Source organism: Brassica napus, chromosome C2, assembly GCF_020379485.1.
Source record: "Brassica napus cultivar Da-Ae chromosome C2, Da-Ae, whole genome shotgun sequence".
Taxonomy (NCBI): domain Eukaryota; kingdom Viridiplantae; phylum Streptophyta; class Magnoliopsida; order Brassicales; family Brassicaceae; genus Brassica; species Brassica napus.
In genome coordinates, this window is record NC_063445.1 from 50,372,242 (window position 1) to 50,384,385 (window position 12,144).

The window sequence follows — 12,144 nt, forward strand, 5'->3', positions numbered from 1 at the left end:
GATGTTTCTATTGATTTGGAATCGATTAAAAATTTCCATAAAAACCGAAGAAGAAAGAAAACTAACGAACCTGTGATTGATTTTGATTCTTCTAATTCTCGGATAAAGCATGAGACAGAGAGACAAAGAGATTTATGGTTCCATTATATTATTATAAGATTGAATCAAAACGCTTTGTTCTTTTGGTCGCCTCAAGGAAAACGAGAACAGGTAAGAGAGGAAAATACATGGAAATTATATAAATGTAACAGCATATAACATAAATTATATATAAGATCGGTTTCGCTCGGGTGCTTCGTTCGGACTCGGTTTACAACCGAACCGATCGGTTATCCGAAAGCCAAGAGGTTAAGACCCATTCGGTATTTAGCATGGATCCGTTACCGATCCGAACCCGCTACTTCGGTCCGGGTAAATGTAAACTTTCTTTCGCAGGAAATTTGAAGACATTTTTTTATGTAGATCATTTCATTGGTTACTTGACGGATGATGTACAAATTGTTAGAGATATACCTGACTGGTTCACTGAGCACGTGGGCTTATGTGGTGATCCTTGTGTATACATCTGATAAGCTTTTGACCGAGCTGTTTTTTTTTTTTTGCAGAAGAAGAGTCAAAAGTATTCCCAAGTATGCAGCAGCCCAATTCTATGTAGACAAATGTTTTGCCAATGATAAAGGAAAAGAATATAGTGGCATCAAAGCCTTTGTTAGATTGACTTGGGTATATCCTCTAAGTTTAGGGCTCAGACTTTTGGAAATTTTCTTATTCACTGATGAATAATAATATATAATTTTCTTATTCACTGATGAATAATATATAGCCTTGAAAATTATCAGGTAAGACAATGTACATAAACAGATTATGATGCCGTGTAAATTATCATGCTATCAAATTTCTTCCGGAGACAGAGCAGATGCCTGATTCGCTTGTTTCAAGAATGAGAAATCGCACGTAACAAGCCTCGCTGCTCTAGTTTTCTTGGTGTGTTTGAAAGTCAGATGTGTTTGTGATGAGTCACGCGGTGGAAACTTTGCAAAACTGATCACTGGACCAAGGAGATACATGGGTCATCGCCAGAGATCAATCAAACCGAATAAAAGGCTTACATGGGACGGGCAACATTTGTGGAAGATGTAGTTGTAACCCATCAAACACGGACCGGTTTGTCTGAAGAAACTTTCCCTATAACTCCTATCTTTAGGAATAGCCTCTCACTCCATGTATGTTATGTGTAACGCTGAGCCTATAGAGATTTAGTAGTTTATTCTCTTCCTTTTCCTTTTATTTATTTAACCCTTCGAAGCTTTTATCTCTTTGTAATAATTTTGGTATTATGTAAAGTTCCTAGTGAAGAAAATATAGATCAATGTTGGTTTTGAGGTTCAATCAATGTTTAAAAATGACTTTCTTACACTCGTACAACTTGCTTAAACGTAGACACATGTTCCCTATTTGTCATCTGTCTCAGGTGCACCTCTAGCTCATATGTGATATGTTTGAGTGGAGCAGTTGAGTAAATGAATCAGGCGTTAGTGTCATTATCAACCTTATCAACTTTCATAAACACATGTAAAGATTTGTTGAGATATATCTGACAAAAGTGTGACAAAAGTGGAAACTTGTTTTATGAAAATAGGTTTTGTGCCTTAAAATACTTCAACGGTTACTAATCTGATCATTAATTCTTGTGAAGCTACTAGTACAAGTACTTGCCATCAACAACGGTAGCGTGTTCTATCGTCTCTCAGGTTCTCTCATCAACAAAGATTCGCTATGATCCGACACGCCCTAGAAAGAACCGGAACCACCCTCCGGTCCCTACTCTTCTTTCTTCCTCCTCCTCAATCTTTCCATTTATAGGTAACTCAAACCTTTCCTTTTTTAACCCTCACCCATCTCGAAAGTTTCAATCTTTCTTTGTTGGGTCGGTTCAGATTCTGATTTTAATCTCGAGTTTCAGTATATCGATTAACGCAAGATCAAACGAAGATGCGAGCTTTCCACCAAGAGGATGGAACTCGTACGACTCCTTCTGCTGGACAATCTCCGAAACTGAGTTCTTGCAGAGCGCTGAAACCATCTCAAAGCGTCTCCTTCCTCATGGATATCAAGTAATTGAGCTTCTTGTCTTAATTAGAATATGAAAGTTTAGTTCTTTTGTTAATTTTCATATGTGGATTTGGGTACAGTATGTTGTGGTGGATTACCTTTGGTACAGAAAGAAAGTCCAAGGAGCTTACGTGGACTCTCTTGGCTTCGACGTGATTGACGAATGGGGAAGGATGCATCCTGATCCTGCTCGGTGGCCTTCTTCTAAAGGCGGCAAAGGCTTCACCCAAGTAGCTGAGAAAGTTCATAAGATGGGTTTGAAGTTTGGGATTCATGTTATGGGTGGGATTAGCACGCAGGCTTATAACGCAAACACTCTCGTTATGGATAGTGTCAAGGTAGTTTTAGATCTGTGATAATCTTTAACGGTTTAATCAAGTTTGTTGTGGTGGTTTGTTTTTGTTTACTCTTTTTTTTAATGCCTCAGGGAGGTGCTTATGAGGAATCAGGTAGACAGTGGAGGGCGAAGGATATTGGGATGAAGGAGAAGGCTTGTGTGTGGATGCCGCATGGGTTCATGAGTGTGAATACCAAGCTAGGTGCTGGAAAAGCCTTCTTGAGGTCACTTTATCGGCAATATGCTGAATGGGGAATCGATTTCAGTAAGAGAATCAACACCATCTTTACATAAGTTACTTGTCTGAATCTGAATATCTCGTTTTCTTGGTGTTTTAGTAAAACATGACTGTGTATTTGGGGATGACTTCAATCTAGATGAGATCAGTATTGTGTCAGAGGTAACATAAACCTGTCTAAAAATCTTATGGTTAGAGTTGAAAGTACATAAGAAGTGAAGTTTGGTTTTTCTTTTGGCAGGTTCTGAAGGAGCTTGATCGGCCTGTTTTGTACTCCATATCTCCAGGGACGAGTGTGACCCCTACAATGGCTAAAGAAGTTAGTCAGTTGGTTAACATGTACAGAGTAACAGGTGATGACTGGGACACATGGATAGACGTGGTGGCACATTTCGATATCTCGAGGTCAAGCTACGTCGTGTGCATTACTTAGCTGATCAGCCTTTTTGCCTTTCTTTGATGTTTTATAGTTTGCTATTCTTACAGGGATCTATCTGCGTCTAATATGATCGGTGCGCGAGGGCTACAAGGAAAATCATGGCCAGATTTAGATATGCTACCTCTTGGATGGCTTACTGATCAAGGTTTGGCTTACAAAATCATGTGACCTCAACTCTGAAGATGGTTCCAATTAATGATGTACTGTCTTAATGTTTGGTTTAAGGTTCGAACCTTGGACCTCATCGACTGTGTAATCTTACTATGGAAGAACAGAAGACACAGGTGTGTAGTTCTTCCTTCTCAGTTCGTTAGTTGATTAGTAATCCTCTAAACTACACAGGATGTGTCTTACACTCTTTTGGCTTATTATTCAGATGACATTGTGGTCTATAGCAAAGTCCCCTCTCATGTTTGGAGGTGATGTGAGAAAGCTTGATGACGCGACTTATAATCTCATCACTAATCCTACACTTCTGGAAATCAATTCTTATAGCTCTAACAACATGGAGGTCTGAAGAATCATAACTCCAGTCTTCAAACTCACTTGTCCATTTTTTGAAACTATCAAACATCTGCCTGCTTGCTGTTTTACAGTTTCCTTACATCACCGCGGCACGGAACAATCCTCATCATTCAATAGGCAACAACGTTAAAACCAAACATGCATTTGGTCTGACTAGCTGCAAAGAACCAAAAGCCAGCACTTGGTCCGTTGTAGACAAGAACAATGGAAAAATCTGTTGGAACCAATACTCAACCGAGAAACCAGAGAAGCCCTTTTGCTTATACAACAGAAAAGCTCTTCTATCTTCGTAATGACTCTTTTCTTTCTTCCACTCGCTTTTACATTTCATAAACACCACTTATGCTTCATGTTTGGTGCAGCAGTGAGGAGATACAACACAATCAGCTCTATCAAGGTAAGCTCCATTTACAAACAAATGATAAAGCAGAGTCTTGTTTAGGAGCTTCCTCGAGGAAAAAGCTCACTTCCAAAGACTATAGTCGCGGTGCGTTATCACCTTGCAAACTAGACGCAAACCAGGTACTGCTAACGATTCTCTATCTCTCTCGAACCTTGAAATGGTATGTTCATTTTCATATAACAAAACGCTATAATAATCTTCAGATGTGGGAGCTCCACAGTAATGGAACACTAGAAAACAGCTACTCTGGTCTTTGTGCTGTGTTAAATCCAGTGAAAGGTTGGTATTTTCAGCTTCCAATTCCGGTTTTTCGGACATTTAATAAAAATAAGATTTTTTTCAGCTTTTCATATTAAATATTGAGTAATTATGATAAATACAAATATTTTGCATAAAAACTGTTCGGGTAATTTGGTCCTTTTGGGTAATTTGAATAATATTAACTATATTTCGGATAAAAGTTATTCGGTATTTCGGCTTTTTCCATGTATTTTGGTTTTTATAAGTACAACTTTGAAATTATTTGTTAATCTTTAAACTAAATATAATTACTATTTTTAGCTATATAAATTGTATTCTAGATATTCGGCTATTCTTTCGGTTTTTGATTCTCGGTTCGATTCCTAGATTATTTGTGAACTTGGGTTTCGGGTTCGTTTATCTAGTCCGGTTCCGGTGCTGTTTCTTTCTCGGTTTATATGCCCATCCCTAGTTGACATTATCAATTTATCATCAATCTTCTGCAGCAGCAGAAGCTAGCTCCAATGGTGTTCGTTCTTGGATTGCTTCGGGAAGAAGAGGAGAAGTGTATGTCGCCTTTTTCAACCTAAATCAGGTGAAGACGACGGTATCAGCTAAGATATCAGACATTGCCAAGGCTCTTCAGAACAAGACGCATCTTGAAGGAGCTTCTTGTAAGAGCCACGAAATATGGAGCGGTAAAGATTTCGGACCAACGAAAGATTCAGTAACGATTCAAGTTGAATCTCATGGTCCTGCTCTGTTTGTTCTCCATTGTAGCCATGCATGAGTATATCAGATCAACAAGCTGTTCTTTTGCCTTCTACTCACGACTGTCGTTTTTCATCATATAGTGTAATGTTTTATCTTAGCCTAATGAAAACAGAGTTTATGTATAATCTATGCTTTAATAACACTGGTTACGATGATAATTAGCAAACCATACTATATTATATATACCAACATGTTAATTATTGTTCCAATAGTTTAATAATTTCCTAGGACAACTCTTTTAATTTTTGTCACAAAAATAGCTTCAAATGAATTTTTATCTGGATGAAGTTTTGAGGATAGATTAGATTTTAAAAAATAAAAAATTAAAATTAAAATTAAAATTTTCACAAAAAAAAAACTATTTTGGTCATTTTTTGGTTGGGATCTATTTTTGTGACAAAAACTTAAAAATGACTATCTGAAAAAATTCCCCTAGTTTAATCTGGGGTTTATAATTCTACATCAATATATCTGGATTTCGAATCTGCAATTAATTAATGTAAGATTAATGAGAAAATTTATAAGAGATCATCATGTACAAAACTGTTAACATTTTTAATAATTTATAAAATTAGTTATATATGATATTTTTTCTCCAAATACATGTGTTTTAATAGACATTTGATTCGTTATCTACTTAATGTCCCTAATAATTATGCGATTAGAAAGAAAAGAAAAGTTTGTTAAAGTGAGTTAATGGATGTTACATTTCTGACCGTTCACTTCGTTGAAATCAACCGTCAGTTACGTGACCACACGCTAGAGCCGCAACTTTACTAACTTCCTTCAAGCTCTCGTTACTGAGTGGTACGTTTCACTCACGCACACATACAACGCGTGGTTTCTCAATTTCCCCTCCCTCTCTCCTTCGTCGAGAAGCATGCACGATTTCTTTATGATTTTTCCCAGAAAAAAAAAGATTTCATCTTCACGCAAAAGGAATAATCTTTCGACTGTTTTCCTCTGTGGATTAACCTTCCCTCAAAACCCATATCTTTTCTTTCTCATTTTCCGATTTTGTTTCATCGTAATACAGATCTCTCTGTTTTTCTCAAAGCATCTTCCTTTCTTCAGATCTGAGGAACTTTTCAGATTCTGATGTCGAAACCCTGGGGCGGAATCGGAATCGGAGCGTGGGCGGACGAAGCTGAGCGTGCCGACGAAGAGCAAGCTGCGGCGGCGGCGGATGTGGAGAGTTTTCCGAGCTTGAAGGAGGCTGCGAGCAATGCCAAGTCTAAGAAGAAGAAGAAGATGATGATGACTTTGTCTGAGTTTACATCCGGTGCTTACGCGGCGCCTGGAGGTAGAAGCTCCGTTGGGTTGACGCAGCAAGAGATTCTCCAGTTGCCCACTGGTCCTAGGCAACGGTCTGAGGATGAAATGCAGCAGCCTGGACGGTTAGGCGGCGGTTTCTCTTCTTACGGAGGTCGTGGGCCTCGAGATCGAGATGATTCCGGTGGTGGTAGGAGACCTTATGGTGGTGGGTTTGATGATGAGAGGAGAGGGGATCAGTCTAGGGTTTCGGATTTTCCGCAAGCTTCGAGAGCTGATGAGGATGATGATTGGGGCAAAGCGAAAAAGCTTCAATCTTTCGATCAGGGACGACATGGTCGTTATAGTGGTCTCGGAGGCGGTGGTGGTGGCTTCTCCAGAGCTGACGAGACCGATAATTGGGCGGCAGGTAAGAGGCAAGCTCCGGTACGGTCATCTACATTTGGGTCCGGTTACAGTGATTCAAACCGTGAACCTGACCGTTGGTCAAGAGGAGTAGCTTTAGGTGGTGTTCAGGAGGAACGTCGTCGTTTGGTTTTGGAGCCACGGAAAGTTGACTCAGGAGCGAGTGAAACTCCACCTGCCGGTGCGAAAACAAGTAAAGCTAATCCGTTTGGGGCAGCTAGGGCAAGGGAGGATGTTTTGGCGGAGAAAGGTTTGGACTGGAAGAAGCTTGATTCGAAGATTGAGGCTAAGAAAGGAAGTTCTCAAACTAGCAGGCCTTCAAGTGCTCAGTCTGAGAGTTCAGGATTGAGTAATGTGGCGAAACCAAGGCCAAAGGTGAATCCTTTCGGGGATGCAAAGCCTAGAGAAGTGTTGCTTGAAGAACAAGGGAAAGATTGGCGCAAGATGGATATGGAACTTGAACATCGCAGAGTTGACAGGTCCTTGTTCAACTTGATTTTTTTTTTAGTTTCACTGAGGGTTGTGGATCTGCTTGACCAATTCTCTGTTGTGAAAACCAACTTTTACAGGCCTAAAACAGAAGAAGAGAAGATGTTAAAGGAAGAGATTGAAGAGCTAAGGAAAAAACTCGAGAAGGAATCCATTGCTCCAGAGATTAAACAATCTGATCAAGAATCCGGGAGTAATAACAATCACCATGACTTACCGGAAACTCTACGCGGCAAAGAGAAATATCTGGAAATACTAACCCGTGAGTTGGACGACAAAGTCAGGTTCAGGCCGAGACCAGTTGAAAGGCCCGGGTCTGGTGCAGGCAGAGGCGTTTCATATTCAGAAAGAACACATTCCCGGGCTGGATCAGTGGATGAGTCCAGGAGTTTTGAATCCACAGAGAGACCTAGATCACGTGGTGCAGTAGATGCCTGGGTTAGACCGGTCGATGATCAGCCAAGAAACTTCCAAGGAGGAAGCAAAGAGCGTGGATTCTTCAGCAACAGGTGAATGTAGTTAAACCTGATATTTGCATCTAGGCTTATTATATATCTTCAAGTATCTTATTATTAATCTAGGGTTTCCAACAGGCCTTCGTCTAGGGAAGGATGGTAACAAGTAAACGAAGAACGTGGGATGTTTAACTGCTACTACAGTACACAGTCCCAGATTTTGAAGAAGACTTAGAGAAGCGTTTATTTATATTAATTAAGAATCTCCTAATCACGTGTGGCAAGAAAGTTTTTTTATTTTGAAGACTTAAATCCTGATTTTCATAGTTTAAGAATTTAATCCTGATTGTTATATTTTTGTAGGTTAATCATATGCTTATGTATTTTTTGCATACATTTGTTTGCCAATAACCCTAAAAGTTATCTGTATTGGAAAATGGAAACACATTCAGAACTACAGCGTTCAGCACAAAACCAACCAAATACAACAGAAAGAGTACAAAACTCAGTGCTTACACATACTTCCCTCTATACTTAGGTTTAGGATCTTTAAAGCTTTTGGTATCAGCATGAATCTGTGAAGGATCAGAAGGTTTAAACACAGAGGAATGAATTTTACCTTCCTCTAACCACTTGAGATGATTCTCTCTAAACTCCAAATGCATTAAACGAGCAGCTTCCTCAACCTCTTCGCTATAAGGCTCTACTTTCACCATGTTCAGCAAAACCCTACTGTACCGCGAACTCAAGATCTGTTCAGAGACAGCCACCAACTTGAAACACGGGTGCTCTGGGAACTTAACCTCACTGCCATTCTCATCTCTCAAAACCGGGAAGAAAAAGACTAGCCTCCCTTTCATCACCAGCATTCTTGCAGCGAGGTGAAGCAGATCATGAACACACTCCACTAGACTATATGCACCAGTGGATGGAATGTGATCTGTTCTTTTGTCTTCAGGGACTGTGTAAGGATCCACCGTCCCTCTCAGGATTTTCCTGCCACCGGATTTGCGTCCACCAGCTCGAACCCCGTAAGGTGGATCACATATAATCGCATCAAATATCTAAACCAATGAATACAGAAGACACAAACTTATGATCTAGACTCAAAATGTCATAGGTAATAACGAAAGAACCGAGAGATTATATCACCTCGTTTAGCCCGGAACGCCAAGGAGGAAGATTATTATCCATTCTAAGTAAAGCAACTGGCATAGGTAGTCCATACTGCATAAGGGATAACAGATGTAAGACACCCCCAAGATACCCATATGAAAGAAAGAAAGAAAAATTTAATCACCAACCTGCTTGAAATTGCTCCAAACATTACAGTCTGGACCACGTCCATCACGCACTACTCTGATATCAATATCTGCACCCTAATACAATAACCTTTCTATCAGTTTCAGATCCAAGAAGCCGCAAAAAGGGTATCAAGAAAGCAAGGGAGGTTATACAAACCATTGTCATTGCACCAAAACGTGCAGCAGAAACGAGAATGCTCCCTGTACCAACGAAAGGGTCATACACAAGCTTTCCAGATGTAGCTTTAGCTTGATTAGCCATCAAGAAATCCATCTCAGCATCCATAGCTGTCGGGCCAAGGTAAGTTCGAGACTTGAGCTGAAAAGCAGGTAACAGCTTCCTGTCAGCAAAACCAACCTCCCTCCCAAAAAAGATTCTTCTCTGGAGAATGGGCTGAAGCCCATTGTTCTCTTCAGACTCATCCATCTCCATGATGAAAAAGTTGTGATCCGGGTTCTTCAAGTTAACCTTTCCCTGCAATGATCAAAGCGCCCCCCAAATCCTCTATATATTAATTGAGAAGCATTTGAAAAATTAGAACCTTAATTTTGTATTAATTTAAAAAAAATCCAAATCCTAGGTGGCACTCTAAATGCCTTTTAAATTCTATTTCAAAGAATTCTAAAGCATCTAATATAAAGTATAGTTTAATCTAATGGTGTCACATTATTTCATAATTATATAACACTAGAGAACATTATATTAACCTAAAATATAGGAAGTGTGTATTCTTTCTTTAAATAAAAGCTACAGAATTACCTAATATGATTTACATATATATATGACAATTAATGATTATGAATAATAAAGATTTGATAACAATTTTTGCATCCTTCTTCATTTTTGTTTAAATTTTATTAAAAAAATTAAACAATCACATTAACCATATAATTAAAAAATTAGATTTTTTTCTTATATATTATATTTTGAATTTTTTAAAATGACTTTAAATTACAAAAATGAGAAAACTTTATATGTTATATATTTTTTTAAAATGACTTTAAAATACAAAAATGAGGACACCTTATATGTTATATTTTTCTTATATGTTAGAATTTTCTTATATGTTATATTTTGATTTTTTTTAAAAGGACTTTAAATTACAAAAATGTAGATTTTCCTTAGGTAAACGACTAAAAACATTAAAATGACATGTATCAATTCGATGGTTGATTTGAAAGCTCTCAAAACCATATGGAAGATAAAAGTCAAAATAATTTAACTGTGGAAACAATACTGTTCACTTTTTTTCAAGAATGTGTTCGATGGAAAAAATAAAGTTTTTATGTCATCATTTGTTTAATGTTCACTGGAGAACATTATATTAACCTAAAATATAAGAAGTGTGTATTCTTTCCTTAAATAAAAGTTACATAATTACCTAATATGATTTACATATATATGACAATTAATGATTATGAATAATAAAGATTTGATAACAATTTTTGCATCCTTCTTCATTTTTGTTTAATTTTATATTTTTTCAAAAAAATAAACAATCACATTAACCATATAATAAAAAAATTAGATGTTTTCTTATATGTTATATTTTGAATTTTTTAAAATGACTTTAAATTACAAAAATGAGGAAATCTTATATGTTATATTTGTTTTTAAAACGACTTTAACATATAAAAATGAGGACAGCTTATATGTTATATTTTTCTTACATGTTATATTTTTTCTTATATGTTATATTTTGAATTTTTTAAAACGACTTTAAATTACAAAAATGTAAGTTTTCCTTAAGTATACGACTAAAACATTAAAATGACATATATCATTTCGATGGTTGATTTAAAATATTTCAAAACCATATGTAAGATAAAAGTCAAAATAATTCAACTGTGAAAACAATACTCTTCACTTTTTCAAGAATGTGTTCGAGGGAAAAAATAAGGTTTTTATGTCATAATTTGTTTAATGTCCACTAGAGAACATTATATTAACCTAAAATATAAGAAGTGTGTATTCTTTCCCGAAATAAAAGCTACGAAATTACCTAATATTATTTACATATATATGGCAATTAATGATTATAAATAATAAAGATTTGATAACAATTTTTACATCCTTCTTCATTTTGTTTAATTTTATATTATTAAAAAAATAAACAATCACATTAACCATATAATAAAAAAATTAGATTTTTTTTATATGTTATATTTTGAATTTTTTAAAATGACTTTAAATTACAAAAATAAGGAAACCTTATATGTTATATTTTTTTAAAAAAAACGACTTTAAAATAAAAAAATGAGAACACCTTATATGTTATATTTTTCTTATATGTTAGATTTTTTCTTATATGTTATATTTTAAATTTTTTAAAACGACTTTAAATTACAATAATGTAAGTTTTCCTTAAGTATACGACTAAAAACATTAAAATGACATGTATCAATTCGATGGTTGATTTGAAAGCTTTCAAAACCATATGGAAGATAAAAGTCAAAATAATTCAACTGTGAAAACAATACTGTTCACTTTTTTCAAGAATGTGTTTCGATGGAAAAAATAAGGTTTTTATGTCATAATTTGTTTAATATCCAATCCGATCAACCCATGATGTATTAATTATAGTTTTGTTCCATTACTTTTCATAAAAATTGATCCGATCCATCAGAAAGAAATTATATAATAACAACAAAAAATATTTTATATATATAAATAAAATGATTAAATATATAAAAGAAACTATCGATAATATATACAAATAAACTCACTCTGCGCCTCTTATCCTAGTGTTCATATAAAGAGAAAGTTTCCTTCTTTGGAAAGTGTAAACATACCTCGAAGGGGATGTAAGTAAGTGAGTTGATTCTCTCCCACTGCTCATCGAAAGTCAGAGCCTTTCCGAAAGTTTCGACGGAGATTCTAAATGTGGAATCAGAAGCGAGAAACGGGAGCTTGCGAGAATCAGGGAAGCTTTCTATGGAGTCTTTAAGCTCTTCGTAGCAAGTTCCTTCACCCCAAAGCTCATACATTCCTTTCACCAATATGCCTACACTAGCACCATTTCTTGTGAGAAACAAACTAAAAGAAGAAAGATGAGGCGAGAAAGAATCGTACTTACTTCTCTTGGCGATGTTCTGTGCGATTTCTTCGGAAGAAAGATGAACGAAGTGGAATGGAGTATCGTTATGGTGA

The 12,144-nt window shown here is 36.4% G+C and overlaps 3 protein-coding genes across 6 annotated transcripts; 2 read left to right on the plus strand and 1 right to left on the minus strand.

The window, feature by feature from the left end:
- Positions 1 to 1,615: 1,615 nt before the first annotated feature.
- LOC106382110 lies at positions 1,616 to 5,226 on the plus strand. 4 transcript variants are annotated; one of them, XM_013822072.3, is made up of 13 exons: positions 1,616 to 1,863; positions 1,964 to 2,114; positions 2,193 to 2,450; positions 2,540 to 2,714; positions 2,788 to 2,849; positions 2,929 to 3,092; positions 3,174 to 3,271; positions 3,352 to 3,410; positions 3,503 to 3,637; positions 3,723 to 3,940; positions 4,014 to 4,173; positions 4,258 to 4,333; positions 4,804 to 5,226. In XM_013822072.3, the coding sequence occupies exons 3-13, from the start codon at positions 2,286 to 2,288 to the stop codon at positions 5,082 to 5,084; spliced, it is 1,593 nt and encodes a 530-aa protein (XP_013677526.1). In that variant the 5' UTR covers positions 1,616 to 1,863; positions 1,964 to 2,114; positions 2,193 to 2,285; the 3' UTR covers positions 5,085 to 5,226. The 4 variants fall into 4 exon arrangements, with proteins under 4 accessions (XP_013677526.1, XP_013677525.1, XP_013677527.1 ...); XM_013822071.3 differs by having other exon boundaries at positions 4,017 to 4,173; positions 4,801 to 5,226; XM_013822073.3 differs by having other exon boundaries at positions 4,017 to 4,173.
- A 639-nt stretch (positions 5,227 to 5,865) lies between these two features.
- On the plus strand, positions 5,866 to 7,960 carry LOC106382109 (eukaryotic translation initiation factor 4B1-like). Its single transcript, XM_013822069.3, has 3 exons — positions 5,866 to 7,224; positions 7,315 to 7,743; positions 7,828 to 7,960. Exons 1-3 carry the CDS (start codon positions 6,167 to 6,169, stop codon positions 7,850 to 7,852), a joined length of 1,512 nt encoding a protein of 503 aa, XP_013677523.1. The 5' UTR covers positions 5,866 to 6,166; the 3' UTR covers positions 7,853 to 7,960.
- Positions 7,961 to 8,097: 137 nt separating this feature from the next.
- On the minus strand, positions 8,098 to 12,144 carry LOC106378665 (tRNA (guanine(10)-N2)-methyltransferase homolog). The gene is made up of 6 exons (XM_048746926.1): positions 12,071 to 12,144; positions 11,787 to 11,998; positions 9,151 to 9,468; positions 8,994 to 9,068; positions 8,842 to 8,916; positions 8,098 to 8,753 (listed from the first exon to the last, which is right to left on the minus strand). The coding sequence occupies exons 2-6, from the start codon at positions 11,979 to 11,981 to the stop codon at positions 8,202 to 8,204; spliced, it is 1,215 nt and encodes a 404-aa protein (XP_048602883.1). The 5' UTR covers positions 11,982 to 11,998; positions 12,071 to 12,144; the 3' UTR covers positions 8,098 to 8,201.